Source organism: Megalops cyprinoides, chromosome 25, assembly GCF_013368585.1.
Source record: "Megalops cyprinoides isolate fMegCyp1 chromosome 25, fMegCyp1.pri, whole genome shotgun sequence".
In the NCBI taxonomy this organism is placed as follows: Eukaryota; Metazoa; Chordata; class Actinopteri; order Elopiformes; family Megalopidae; genus Megalops; species Megalops cyprinoides.
Genome location: NC_050607.1, coordinates 20,087,837 through 20,103,512, shown reverse-complemented (window position 1 = coordinate 20,103,512; position 15,676 = coordinate 20,087,837). Strand labels below are relative to the sequence as shown.

Below are 15,676 nucleotides of genomic sequence, written 5' to 3'. Positions count from 1 at the left end.
ACAGGGACATAATTTGTGAGAAGCAGATAACAATAGCATTGTTGCCATAGAAACAGAACAGGGAGGATTTCTCCCAGCGTAGCTAGCGTAGAGTTGTTTCTTTCACACTCAGGGTCAAGGCAATGTTTCAAAGTCCTTTTCTTAACTTTCTTCCACAATTAGGAATCTGTGAATAGTTGAGGGGGGCTGTTTTTATCAGGGGAAAAACTGTTAGCTTTTCAGAGGAGTCTGTCTGAGGGGATGGGCAGTGAAACACCATAAAGGAAATGCTCAGGTCAGTAATGGACCCAAGATCTCCAAAATGACTCAGATATCCTCAGATACCCTACTTGAACCTTTCTACAGCTCCAGTTAACCCCTGGCAGTGTTCAATAGTCCAAGAGAAACAGGGCTTTTGAGATCGGAATACTCACAGGAACTGACCCTCAGGGTTGAGTGGGTTTTGATCTCACCCTCCTCCATTTCCACAGGCTCTCGGCCCCTGTGGAAGAAAGCTCTATGGTGAAGTTTGTGTCAGAGGGCTCTGAATCAATATCCATGTCAGATTACTACCATAATGAGCTCACCTGTGTGTGATATCACCCCCAAATACAGCACCATTTCACAGTCTACCCTGCTTCTGTTAACAAACATTTTACGTACTGTTACTGTTAAACATGAATAAACATGCTTCCGTTTCTTTCTCCACGACTGAACCAATGAAGAGCATGTTTACTGAAACAGGGTTTGTCAGGGTAACAATCTAAGAATGATAATCTGAAACTAGGAAGGAAAGTTTGAGGAAACTAACTAAAACTAAATTGGTTTGAATAACCCTAGTATGGTAATAGCTAGTAGTTACAGGCTTTGCTTGAGAGACCGTCTATATCTGTGGCCAGTGTAGCAGGCCGATTGTGACATTAGCTGCATATTGTCAAGATTCTGAACATTCTATCTATGTAAATCAATGGGAATATTTTGGTGTAAAATCACAGATATCTAATTTATATATATATACAAATACAAGCAAAGCAACCCTATACTAGCAGAAGGTATCGGCCAAGTTCTGTAAAACTAGCTGAGAAGCTGTAGGACAGTGGTGTAGTCTACGTGATACGCAGGTCTAAACCGTATACCCGCTTAAAATGTGCAAGGATACGTATCAACATAGTTTTGTGGCAGAATTTTCACATGAGCTAATTGTTTTCGCAAACACTGGATTGGGAGACAGCAAACTGGGCCAACGTCGCTGAATATGAAGAAAAAAAACCTTTCATATCGCCCAATCAGACAGCTCTCTAACACTAACAGCAGGGGATGTGCGATATGTGTATTGAATTATATTTGCTGCCATGTCTAGTGTGTGCCTGAAGTTAGCTAGTGAGCAATGGTTTTCATAGCTCACATACTAAACTAAAGACGTAAGTAATCTCTGAGATAATGGCTGCTACCTATACTTCTCCCAATTCTTCTGTCTCGCCTGTTCTCAGCTCTCCTCCCTCTCGCTGTCTCCCCTGCATGGTGTGTAATATGTGTAGTTACTCCTTCTCCGCCAGTAGCGCTAATTTCACCTGTGCAAAATGTGAGTTAAATGCTAGGTTGACGGAGAAGATAGCAGAATTAGAAGCACGCATCCGCACCTTATACAATATTAAGGCAAGCGAGGAGTTTATTGAATCTTTCTCGGTACCGGATGCGTCAGATAGCCGCTCCCCTAGCTCAGTCCCGGCAGAGCCTTCGCAGCAAGGCGAATGGGTTACGGTTCGGGAAAATAGACGAAAACGCAAGCGTACGGTGCACCACCAACCACCTGTTCACGTTTCAAACAGGTTCTCCCCCCTCAGTAACACACCGACTGAGAAACCTGTTAAAAGAGCCCTGATAATTGGTGATTCCATTTTGAGAAACGTGAACGTAGAAACTCCAGCGACCATAGTTAATTGCATTCCCGGGGCCAGAGCTAACATAGAAGCTAATCTGAAAGTGCTGGCTAGAGGTAAAGGTAAAAGTAAATTCTCGAAAATTATTATTCATGTTGGCGTAAACGATGTCCGTATGAGACAATCAGAAATAACCAAGCTAACGATAAAATCGGTGTGTAAACTCACATATGTCGGACTCAGTAACTTTCTCTGGTCCCATCCCTATGCAGCGCGGTGACGAAATCTACAGCAGATTATCGTCACTAAATCGCTGGCTGTGTGAGTGGTGTCCCTCTAATAACGTAGGCTTCATAGACAATTAGTACACCTTTTGGGGGAGGCCTGGTCTTTTAAAAAGAGATGGCATCCACCCCCTAAATTTGGCTAATAGTCTAAATATCTCAAAACCTTGACTCATCAGGGCAAAGGCCAGGCAGCACACTTTCTTAAACAGACCTCTGCTTCTTCCCTTGAACCACCACTTAAATTTAGTTCCATAGAGACAGTGTCTGTCCCCTGATCTTTGGTCCCATACTGTTTAAAGAAATCTATTCAGGGCATTTGCCCTGAGAACTTGACAAAAGTGAAATCTGGTCAATCTGAAATTAATACCTGCAAACAAATGGTCCTTAGGATTGGGTTATTAAATATAAGGCCTTTAACACCCAAAGCAATGCTAATAAATGAATTGATTACTGACCATAAATTCAACATCCTATGTCTGACTGAAACTTGGCTTAAACCAAATTAATTTATTGCTTTAAATGAATCAACGCCTCCCAGTTACAGTAACTACCAGGTCCCTCGCTCAACTAGGAGAGGTGGTGGTGTTGCTGCTGTATTAATCTTTGTGCCACTTTTAAATCTGGCCATAACTTTAATTCATTTGAATTGTTAGTACTTAGCTTTGCACATCCTGACAAGACTGCATCTCAGGTGTTTACCCTAGTAATTGTTTCCAGGCCACCTGGCCCTTATACTGTTTTTTTTATCTGAATTTGCAGACTTTCTTTCCAGCCTGGTTGTCAACACAGAAAAGGTTGTGGTAGTGGGCGATTTCAATATTCATATGGACAATGAACAGGATCCCTTCAGAACAGCATTTTTGTCCATTATTGACTCCATTGGATTCCCTCAGTTTGTGGACAAACCCACACATTGCTGCAACCACATGCTGGATCTGGCCCTCACTTATGGCACTGAAATTAACAATGTAGTAACCTTGCCACACAATCCCGTACTGTCCGACCATTACCTGGTGACTTTTAACCTTCCTTTTGCTTGTTACATTAACTCAGAGTCCATATTTTCCCTCAGGCGCACCATCTCTTCTGCTACTACCAAAGCCTTTATTGATGAGCTCCCTGCATCGTGCAGTCTGAACAACGAAGAATATTTAAACTTATGCTCGAACCCTAGTTCAGCTAAAATAAATCAACTCACCAAAAATATTGAGTCCACACTGCGTAACACTCTAGATGCCGTTGCACCCTTCAAAAAGAGGAAAGTCCCTGACAAAAGACTAGCACCCTGGTATAATGACCAGACCCGTGCTATTAAACAAACTGCACGGAAACTTGAAAGGAAATGGCGCTCCACTAAATTACAGGTCTTTCTCCTGGCCTGGAAAGAAAGTCTTCTACACTACAAGCATGCACTCACAGCTGCCAGATCAGCGTATTTTTCTACCCTAATAGAGAAAAACAAGGACAATCCCAGGTATTTGTTCAGCTCCATCTCCAGACTAGTTAAGATCCCTGTGTCAGCCAACCCCTGCGTCCCAGCAATTCATAGTAGTGATGACTACATGAACTTTTTTGACAGCAAAATCATAAAGATACGTGACACAATTCAAAAAATTTCCTCTAATTCTGCCTCCAGCCTGGCCTGTCCAAACTCAGATAATGTAGAGATGTCCAATAGGCCAGCCACATGCTTTGACTCTTTCACACCCATTGAATTTAGCGGCTTCTCCTGCCTAATTAATTCACCTAAAAATGCTACCTGCCTACTAGACCCCAACAAGATTCTTAAAACAGCTGCTACCTGAAATTGGCACTCTGTTATTAAATCTTATCAATGCCTCCCTTACGCTCAGACATGTCTTTCAAGCTAGCAGTCATCAAGCCCATTTTGAAGAAGCCCACTCTAGACCCCAATGACCTGTTGAACTACACGCCCATCTCAAATCTCCCATTCGGCCCAAAGTCTGTCAGGAGCAAACTCACCAATATTACATTAAATCTTGATGGTGTCTCACTGGCCTCAAGTGCAACCATCAAAGACCTTGGTGTCACGATTGATCCTGAGCTCTCTTTTGACACCCATATAAAAAACACCTCCAGGACTGCTTTCTTTCATCTGAGAATATTGCCAAAATCAGGAAAATTCTATCAATACACGATGCTGAAAAGCTAATCCACGTTTGTTACATCAGATACTACTAATCTGTCAGGATATGGCATATGCCTCCTAAAGCCCCTTCAGCTGGTTCAAAATGCAGCTGCTCGTATTCTAACCAGAACAAAGCGCTTTGAGCACATCACCCCAGTATTAGCCTCTCTCCATTGGCTACCTATCAAATACCGCATTGATTTCAAAATACTTCTCCTTACATTTAAAGCTTTAAATGGGCTTGCCCCTCCCTATCTTAAGGACCTTCTCCGCCCATATACTCCAAAACGATCTCTACGTTCCTTTGGTGGACTAAGTGGTCATTGCTGTCACTATATCACGGCCTGGGCACTCTGTGTTCAGCTGATCTGGCTGTGGTCTGGTGTTGACTGCCTTAGGGTCACCCTCATGATTGTGCTGGCCCCTTGCCTCTCGTCCCCAAGGTATGCTGCCATAGTCCTTATCTGCCGGGACTTTTCCCTATTACGCACATGGATCCCTCTTCCCCCCTCTGTTCCCCCCTTTGCCTTTATGCCTTTTGTTTCCATTCCCACACTTAACATCCACTAATCACTGTTCTCTGTTTGTTTCCTATCCCTGCTCTGGGCTCCTGCCTAGAGCTGTAGCTCAAGCGTCACACCCCGACTTCCAGTCCTGCTACCTCACTGCCCTGCCCGTCAAGCCAACTGCGTGCTTATAACCGAACAGTCCTGCTACCTCGCTGCCCTGCCCATCAAGCCAACTACGTGCCAAGAACCGGACATTGTAGGATAGATTTTATAATTACTATGTTGTTAATTACTGCCGTCTATCTAACTCAAATGTCTTAAAGTACATTGTACAACTTTAAGACTCTCTCTAATTCTATCTGCCCAGTGCCAGACAGAAGCAGATGGGTTCCCCCTCTGAGCTGGGTTCTGCTCAAGGTTTCTTCCTGTTAATTGGGGAGTTTTTCCTTGCCACCATTGCCTTAGGCTTGCTCTCAGGGGGTCTCAAGCCTGGGATCAATGTAAAGCTGCTTTGTGACAACTTGTGCTGTAAAAAGCGCTATACAAATACAAATACATACCCAGTCCTTTGGAATGGCCTCAACAATGTGTGAATGCATGTGCAGTATGCGTTGGTGATTATGGTGGTGCTTATGGGGTTGTTGGGTGTTGTGCTGGAGTGTGCATGTGTGTGGAGGGAGGGGGTGGGGGGAATCATCACAGTATACCCACTACTGCAGACTAGACAATTGGAAGAACAGTAAATTACCCTTTTCAAGCCATCCTGATGAAGAGAACAGTAAGATGGCTTTTTAAGACAAATTCATTTGTAATTTATTAAACAATACTGACTGGTGAAAATTCACTCTACAGATATTTTTAAGAAGCACATAGTGCTGAGTTCTCTCCTCTTTCATCTGAAAAATCCCGTCAGAAATATCAAATGAATGCTGATACTCCGTACAGTTATTTATATGCAGGATTTCCAGGCGAAGACATTTCACTATATGACATAGAATTGATTAGGTTCTCCCAGGTGTTGAAATTTTAAGGTCTTATTCATCTTAGCAGAGGAGTGCTCTATCACCAACTAGCTAATAACTTTTTAATGTAGTTGCTGGAAATCATGATGTCACTCACCGAATCCACTCTGAATTACTCTCACAAATTCCATGTTACACAATATACATTTAATTTGATTATTTAACAGAAATGTTTTAAGTGTGCAGAGAAAATGGGAACTTATTACAGTCGTTCAGGGGCTGTTACCCCCGTTGTAAGTGAACTGCAAATGATGTTATGCATCAAAGCCAAAACCAATAAGTGATAATTAACATATGTGCATTTATTAAAACAAAAAAAAAGATTAAATCTTTTATGTTTGGAAGAGAGTGGAATCACTTCATTTCCATTATATTGTATATTGTACATTATATATAGAATTTTCACTTGCTCTTTTTCTTCTCACAGAAACTATGCTGATGATCAGCAAACAGGAAAAAGTTGCGAAATTACCAATGTAACAGGATGTTGACCAATTTCTCATTACACAATGAAAATGTAATTCATTCAAAAACTTCCTCAAGACTTCACTGGGTTCCACATGTATACCTCCACCTCCTTTCCATTCTTTCCAAGCCAAGCATCCTTCAGTTTCCAAAGACACACACAGAAAGTGAATTAATGACACCATTTTATTGCTGGTATCCAGGAGTCAGTTACAAAGCACAACAGAGTTCACTGCGTTTTCAGTGATAGAAAAAGACCTCTCATAACACATGCTTTATCATTACAGCGTGACCATCTTGGAAGACTCTTAACTAGGTAAGGCCTTACATAAGGACCCGTTAGAGGTCAAAGGTCACTGACTCAGTCCCCCCCCCCTTTGCACATGCTCCACTGGCCATATACCCAATGTGGGCACAGATTCCTCCAACAAACTGCACTGACATGCCACGCTGCATTGCTTAGTCATCAGGTTTGTTAAAAGACAGTAAGAATGGCTAAAATAAGATTCCATTTTGTGACCAGGAGGAGATGGAAGCATAAGGAGGGGAGCGCTGACAGGGGACCTGTGCAGACAGTACCAGGGGCCAGCAACATGTGACCTCACGACCACAAACCACTAATCCGGGATCAGCACTTTCCTGCACTCCTTCATTAAACAGAAGACAAACAAACCTATTGCTTCTTGTTACTCACGCTTCAGTCTAAAGAAAGGCAGCAAAAAGGATTATTTTACAATTAAATGATTAATACAGTTATGGTGTTTGTTACCATTACCTATACTGCTGTAAATATTTCAGTTTACATATAGTGAGGTATTTCATTTCTAATTATGTTCAGCATTCATGGTTTCATCCATTTAACTTAGTTGGCTGTTGTTAGCACTTACACCTGTAGTATTTATGAACTGAGGCTGTGTATGACTGTCACGTCTCCTTGACAGTGAACCAGGACTTGCCAGAAAAGAATGATCTTACAACTATAATTCTTCTGTAATATCACCATCTATACCATAATGTCTGTATTTGAGTCTTTTGAAATGTCCCAATGGTTTTTCAACGGCTTGTACTTGGCCAATACAAGTGTAAATGAGACTGCACAAATACCTGCCACTTATATGAGCTGAGAATGACGTTTCTGACAGAGAATGACTTAGCCTTTAGTGTTTGAAAAGCTAGGAGTCTGCCTGTTCTTTTCCACTGGCAGTGTTAATTAAAAATATTTAATGCATCAATGTTCAGCCCTTGTGAATGGAAGAGACTGACACACTTCTTTATAACCCAAACACTCCTACACTAAGTACTTTGTGCTTTGATTGTTCTTTTACAAGAATTAAAATAACTAGAGAACAATATCTGTATCTCAGAGAGCGCTGCTCTTCTCTCGGCGTTATCTTGGCAGGAAGCAAATACCGCTCACAGTGGTTTATAGGTTTAATTTCAGTCTCTAGACCTGGTTTGTGAGACTCTTTCAAGTTAGTCAAATGAAATGATTGTTTACTTGGTATACTGCTCTTACTGATGGTAACATGACAGGGTGCTTCTGAGAGAGTGTTTCACAGAAACAATACCGCATTAGAGCTGACATCATCAGGAAGAGCCAGGAAAAGGAGGAAGAGCCATGATGCTTTGGCAATGGAAAAAAAATCATTCTGAGTGACAGTATTAGAAGCAATGATCACACAATGATTTGAACTACGACTGAGATATTCCCTAATGACACACTTTACAGTTATATATAGTAAGGTATCATGGGTCTTTTTCTGCTCGACCGGTCATGTTTTGGAAAGGAAGTGAATTGGCTTGGCACAGCAAGGTTCCTCTGGACCTTGCAAGCCTCTGACAGCGGAGGCAGGACTTGCCCTGCCTTGCATTTACCGAGCGATTTTATTCTCCACCTCTGTGATGGACACGAATCTAGGCCGCCTCCTCACCCTCCTCTTCGTGTTGTGCTTCGGGTTCCGCTGATACATGTCTAAAAGTGCGGGGATGGCGAGAATGAGGTCAGTGAACAGTCTTCCCCTGATGGACTTACAGCACCTTTGACTATAGCGTAACTATACGAGGAAGACCCCGCCTGTTACCTTGGAAACTCAGGAAGTACTGGCGGTGGCCCTTCATCACCGTGACTTCTGCGCAGCTATCCATCAGGTAAGCGGCCTCCAGCTCCCTGGATGTGAGTGATGTCACTCTCTGCTTGTCATCCTAGGAAACACAGACATGTGAGGTGGTACTACAGTCCCTTAAAAAGCAGCTCTTTACTACAATCCATTAAAAAGCACTTCTTTACTATGGTCCCTTAAAAAGCAAATCTCTACTAAAGTCCCTTAAACAGCAGATCTTTACTACAATCTGTTAAAAAGCAGATATTTACAATGGAGCCTTAAATATCGGATCTTTACTACAGTCTCTTAAACAGCACATCTTTTCTGCGATCCATTAAACAGCACATCTTTATTGTGGTCAATTAAAAAGGAGCATTTTATTATGGCCAGTTTACAAGCCAGAGCTTTATTACAGTCTGGTTCTTTACCACGGTTAGGCATAACAGACTGTGCCAGTGGGTATGTGGCAGTCCTAACTCACCGGTCTGCCATACTCGATCCAGTTCTCGTGGTCGCCCTTGTAGTACCAGAGCCACTCGGTGGTGAGGATGTAGTGAGAGGGCTTGGTGACGGAGGACGCTGTGGAAAGGCGCCGGACTGGGTCGGAATCCCGGGTCATGGTCAGGAAGTCCACAGGTCTGGACCCAGGGCTGGAGTAGACACAGCTTACCGTAAGATGACTGCAAGTACCCTGCCCGGCATCTCTGAGGGAGTTCTCATTGTGGCATCACAGAAACATAACTACATTTCTGCTGTACTAGTAGTTTTCATTCATTATGTACCAGCCCTACTATTAATGTGGAAGACTGCATCACTTGTCCAGGGTGCATGTGTTGACTCTCCCTGTATGGGCATGAGAATAAAGCTTTGCTCCTCTGAATCAGAAAAACTGCTCCACCTGAATTATTGCTCCAACAATTAGTTTTCGATTGATTGAATTACAATAAGTTTAAAAGCATTCTTTATCATGCCATATCATTTTTCAAAGTTATTTTTTGCCTTGCCTTGCTGTACAGACCATATTCACACGACATATATTAATATAAAACAATCAATGCATGAAGTCTACATGACATCAGTTGCATCAGGAAAGACCACGGGAAAGGTAAATTGCGTAACACATTTTGATACACCTTCAAATGCCATTCAAAAAGAAGATCAGAACAAAGATCGCAAAGATCACAGAACAAAGAGTGTGAGCACAAAGGCAAACCTGTGTGTGTTTCGGGGGTCGCAGTAGGCCCTCTCAATCTCCTCCATGCGCCTCAAATCCTTCCAGCACTCCCCGTCGAACACCTCCCACTTATAGGGCAGGTTGAAGTGGATCCGAATGCACTGGTCTGGAAAGGCCAGATGCGTCATGGGTTAACCTCTACTGCGCTTTCTCATTCATACCTGATGTTAATGCGTCGCTAAATACTCCGTGCGTGGCACAGTCAGTAAGCAGTGTGACAGTACTATGGTCTTTGTGGCTATTCACATATGCCCACCAGCAGCCAATCAGAGAGAACAGCCAACTGAACCCGGAAACCACTTGATAAGTGATTAATGTGATGAAATGATGTTACAAGCAAGCTACTTGGGGAATAAAAACATTTTGCTTTCCACTGAACAACCATAACTCAATATGCATAACTGTATAACTAAATATTCTTGTAATTATATTATCAATTCATACAGAACTAGTTTTACTGCTGCTGCCAAGGTCTTCACATTATATTAGCAGATGCCCTTATCCAAAGCGACTTCCAGCACAATAGAAAAGAAGTGTATCCATTCAAGTTAAATGAGCAACAGTGTCAGCTCAGGCTAACAACACTCCCAGACCAGTGAGTGTGAGCATAACACCATTCAAGCCCTACCCCAAGTTAACTTGTACAATCTGATTAGGCAAAGGGAATCCAAGTATACCATCAGATATCAGCCACTACAACACAGAATCCAAAACACATCACAATACTACAGCGTTTCTCAATCCTACTCCTGGAGACCCACTGTCCTGCATATCTTCTATCTATCCTTGCTCTACCTACCTGAATGAACTCATCAGTGGCACTTTTGATTAGCTGAGCACACCTGATTTAATCAAGCAGCAAGGATAGATGCAGGATATGCAGGACAGTGGGCCTCCAGGAGTAGGATTGAGAAACACTGCAATACTAGACATTAAATACTACAGGCAGCAGATGTTAGGGGGAGGGTGGAACTGAGGTGGAACTAAGACGCAGTCTAATAAGGTGGGTCTTCAGTCTGCATTGGAAGATGGCCAGTGACACACTGTCCTAACCTCTGCAGGGAGTTCATTCCACCACTGAGGGACCAATGCAGACAGGGCTCGGGTCTGAGAGGAACGACCGATGGGACAGGCAGTTGCCCCCTAGCCATCTTTAATGGCAATACTCTCCATCAGTAACTGTTGTCTTATGTGAATTTGCCTACTGTGAACATTCTGGACAGTCCTCCAGACCACCTTCCCTCATGTTATTCCCTGCATCCTGTGAAGCCTTGTTCAATTTTACTGGTCTGAGAGGTTCTGCAGCATAACGTTGGCTTCAAAGCGGTAAGCAGAAAAGGAAGAAACTTCACTTGTTAAAAATATCAACTTGTTAAGGAATGTAAACTACTTCTTTTACAAATAATGAACAAATGAGTAAACTTAATAAATACTACAAATAATAATTTTTAAATCCTGCTTATATTAAACAGTACTGTATGTTCAGCAGTTTTACTGGCTGATCTATGCTTATTAGTGACTAACTGCACGTCAACCTGCAGGCCTGTAAACAGTTGAAAGGCAGAGCAGGATGAGCCATCGCTGGACTGTCAAATGAGGAGAGCCATACGATGGCACCCTCCCCCTTTGCCACAGGAGCAAATACAGCACCAGTCAAAAGTTTGGACACACTTTTCTGTCTTTACTTTTTATTACTTTCCACATTTTAGAATAATAATAAAAACATCAAAACTATGAAACAACCAAAATGGAATTATGCAGTGACCAAAAAAAGTGTTACAAACAAACCAAAACTATCTTATATTTTAGATTCTTCAAAATAGCCAAAAAATATTTTTTCAAATTAAAAACATTTTTTTTTTCATGCATAGGCTTCAATGTCACTATTTATATTTGTCTAAAACACAAATTTCAAGCTTTTAAGCATAACTCTTTAGATCAAAATGTCATTGAATGCACATTTCCCATTATCTTAATCAGGTGTTCAAACTTTTGACTGGTACTGTATGTGAGTAAAAGCCCAAACCAGGTGTGGTAACTGAGGCCGAGGTATCAAGCACAGCACCCTGCGAAGGCCAGCACATGCATACTGTGTGAACAGAGTTAGGGAGAGTGGATGGAGTCTGTGGCGTTAAACTCCCATTCACTCAGTGAGAGGGAAGCCTGAACAAAGTGTATGTACAGTTACATCTGCGGCTTATGGGACCTGTTTGGACACTGCAGCACTACAGTAGCCTCGACTCTCAGAGTGGCTGTGACGGCTCACCTTGAAACCTGCAGTTCCTCCGTATGAAATGCAGGCATATCTCACTCCTCTCTTCACTCTGCACTGTGGGCCTCACTATGGGCTCAGCAATGCCATCTGAAACAGGAACAGACGTGTGAAAAGGCTGTGTGACTTACAGAGCTTATAATAATCTTTAGTAGTTTAGCACTTTCTATACAGTCAAACAGAAGCCCACAGCATGAGTCAGACAAGCAGAACCTTTCAATATAAATAAATGAGGGAAAAAACAGAAAACAATAAAATGCAACTGACATAACCGCGTCATGTAAGACATAACTGTATTTTAACTAACTATATTAAATTATATTTATAATATTTTCTTTTTAGTTTCTATTTTATAGCGCTGTAGAGCTGGATATTTGCTTAAGCGAAAGTACCCTGCCCAATGACAGAAATGCAACACTTGGGTTTTGAACCTGAAACCTGCTTACTGGAGGTTGAACCCCCTGACTAAGAGGCCATGAGGCATTTTTCATTGCATTCATTGCATCATTATTGTCATTCAGCAGATGCTCTAATCCAGTGTGATTTACATAGGTTACAGTTTTTACCTGTTATCCATTTATCCAGCTGGATATTTACTGAGGCAGTTCTGGGTTAAGTACCATGTCCAAGGGTATAACTGCAGTGCCCCAGCGGGGAATCCTAACCTGCAACCTTTAAGTTACAAGTCCTGTTCCTTACCACTATGCTAAACTGCCACCCCAGTGTATAGCATTAGCATTTATCCCAGGCACCACTGTCCCTTACCTCTGCTGGAGTATGGCGGGGCGCTCAGCCAGTACACGTTCCGGTAGATGTAGGGCAGGTCGTGGATGATGTCGCCGCTCAAGCCACGCTCCTCCAGCATCCGGCGGCCGTACTCATCGATCATGTGCAGCCTCTTGCAGCGGTGGCCGAACTTGCAGTTGTCCTGGATGAAGTGCTGGCACATGTGCAGCTTAGTGCAGCCCGCTTTGAAAGTGCAGGCCCCGTACGGCCCCGCCCCCTTGTTGTAATGCGAGCAGACCTGCATCACAAACAGTAACCCAAGCCTGCTCTGTTAGCTCCGCCTCCCCCCTGCACACACTTGGCACAAAGTTAATATTAAAATGAGCATGCCTTTAAGAGGCTTATATCCGCTTCTACACAAGTTCCACATACTTAAATAATGACAATCAACAGCTCTGTTAAATGTTTCCAAGCCTCTCACCGAAGCATTTTACTTTACCTCTCCATTTATGGACCTCCCCAGGCACAAATACTTTCACCAACAGGACACTGCAGGGGTTTTATTTTTCATTTTTTTAGTTTTTTTTGGTTTTGATTTTTTTGTTCCTTTTTTCTTTTTCTTTTTTTTCTTTTTTTTTTTTAAACACGTCCACACTTGAAGCATGAAATCCCAACACCTCTCTCACGCAAAAAGGAGATCTCCATCCATTCTCCAACTGTGGGGATTCTTCATCCAGACCGCTGGCCAAAAATCTGCTCTCGCGTCACTGAAATTTTTTGTTGTTTTTGTTGTTGTTTATTGTTTTTATTTTTTTATTTTTTGTATGTGGACCACACAATGACTCACTCATACTTGAACAGGAAATGTTATTCGAGATGGTTATGATTATCAGCAAATACAGAAAATGCAATGTGAATTATGGACTTCCTTTCTGGTGGCATCTCACTGCTGTCTTGTTTCCCTGCAGCCTGCAGGTTCCCTGTCTCGGTGCACTTATTGTCAGCCTGTTGCTTTTTTGCATGATGATCCAAACAAACTTCAGCTTGTTCTTAATAGTTACTCCAAACCATGTGCAGGGCCCACTTTTGTCGCCTATCTGTCAACCAATCTTTTTTTTTTTCCTTTTTTATCCCTGAAACAACAAGTCTTCAGTTAAGCTATCGTTTTCTGAATGCATGTCATGGAAGGTTATGTGTAATTAATACCAAGTAAGGGTTGAGAGTGGGGTGAATGTTAGAATTAGCACGTCTGCCAAACATTTCTCACTGTGTGACAGTAGGTAACTATGATTCACAGCATTTCTCAGACTTCCAAACAAGAAAGGCACTCAAAATGTACCCATTGCAAAAACTGTGAAATTAGATGTTACATTGAGCAAGGGAGGCTAGTTCATATACTGAGAATTTAACAAAAAATGGCCATACCATGAAATATAGTTGATTGACTTTTTTGTACAACAGTGTGTGATTAACACAAGAGCAAAATTGCAAAAGTGTTTACTTTACCCTTACATAAAAGTCAGTCCTGGCACCTGGGCGGCAGGACAGTTGATTGATCTCACACTGATCTTTAGTCATGCTATGGGGTTACAGCTGTGGACCAAGACGTTCTCACCTCAGGGAGCAGGGTCGGGTCGTTCTGCAGCAGCAGCAGGAACAGGTCCTCCTCGTGGAGCTCATGGAGGGTGCACTCCCTCAGGAGCGGATAGTTGTGCTCCGATCTGACATTGTGAGAGAACTTGCACTGTTTCCTGAGAAAGACAGCACAAATAATCCACAAGAAGCAGTGACTGTTAAGCACCCTATCGTATTCCTGCTCCCCCCACCCAAAACGCCAATCAACCGTCACATGCAATGTTTGTAAGTGTGCACTGTGCCTGCGTTGCTGATTGACTAGCATGGACTGGTTGACTGTGGGTGTGGCATCGACACACTTGACCTAGTCGTATTTTGTCCTAAACCATTACCTTTTGAAATTTAATTTCCTCCGCATCTTAGTTTTATATTAGTTTTGCGTGTTCAGGGATGACTCTAAGCATAAAGTGTTGACAAAACCACAGATTTTCTTTTTCTCTGAGCACTACCCCGAGTGCCCTTTAAGACTAACACTTAACAAAGATCACTAACCGCATACGTAACACGCAGCTTCAATACACACAACATGGCTGACTTCACACTAACCACAGCCTGTCTTTGTCAGCACAACACAAAACGCTCTTATTTGCTTCTTAGACAACACAGAGAGTGAATAAAATGAGACATTCTTTAAGTATCAATAACAGTTTTGTCTAGGATATCGTCTATTTAGTTAGCTAATGTTACTTTTATGCAAGACCATGGCAGCTAACATGCTAGCATACCAGTCTTACGAAGGTTTTTATTATTGTAGCTAGTGAAGGTGTATAGTACTCGTTGTTTTAGTGGCGTAGACGATTGGGAACCATGTCAAAATAAAACACGTATCTAATCTGATTAAATGTTAAATTTTTACAGCTAGTTAAACCCCAGTGCGCACAACTAGCTTGCTAAATAAATGGCGCACCTCATCCGCTAGCTGGCTACCTTACAGTCATGCTTTTCCCTTTTCTCCGCTAGTTTTTCACTCACCTTCCTTTCCCATATCTGCAGTTTCCATAAACAAAATATTTGCAAAGGTGAAGCTCTTGACAGCCGGTGCATTCATGTTTTGTGTAGTTTTTGCAGATCCGAAGGGATGTTTTAGCAACAACAATGTAGTCGGAGCTCCATTCTTCCGACGTCCTGTCGTTTGTGTTCTTCACGACGGCAAATCGTGGACATTTTCTGACTATGTACCAGAAATCGTCCTCAGTAATCTCGAAACGCTGGAAAACTTTTCTGTGAAGTTGCAAAAGATCCATCGACCCTTTGTTGCAGCAGAGAATACTCGTAGCATAATGAATTACTCGGGCATAAGACATTTTGCCACCACGTCGCTAGCTCGGGTGGACAGAGAGGATGATGCAGGAGTCGCTGTGCTTACAGTTTGAGCCACAGGGTGGCTCTTTCAAGTTAGGATGCAGTATCTGACCA

The 15,676-nt window shown here is 42.4% G+C and overlaps 1 protein-coding gene across 1 annotated transcript; it reads right to left on the bottom strand.

Moving 5' to 3' along the window:
- Positions 1-7,301: 7,301 nt before the first annotated feature.
- Positions 7,302-15,592, bottom strand: LOC118772174 (protein mono-ADP-ribosyltransferase PARP12-like). The gene is made up of 8 exons (XM_036520469.1): positions 15,233-15,592; positions 14,241-14,376; positions 12,665-12,923; positions 11,894-11,989; positions 9,607-9,733; positions 8,875-9,043; positions 8,373-8,493; positions 7,302-8,263 (listed from the first exon to the last, which is right to left on the bottom strand). The coding sequence occupies exons 1-8, from the start codon at positions 15,562-15,564 to the stop codon at positions 8,163-8,165; spliced, it is 1,341 nt and encodes a 446-aa protein (XP_036376362.1). The 5' UTR covers positions 15,565-15,592; the 3' UTR covers positions 7,302-8,162.
- Between the last annotated feature and the right edge of the window lie 84 nt (positions 15,593-15,676).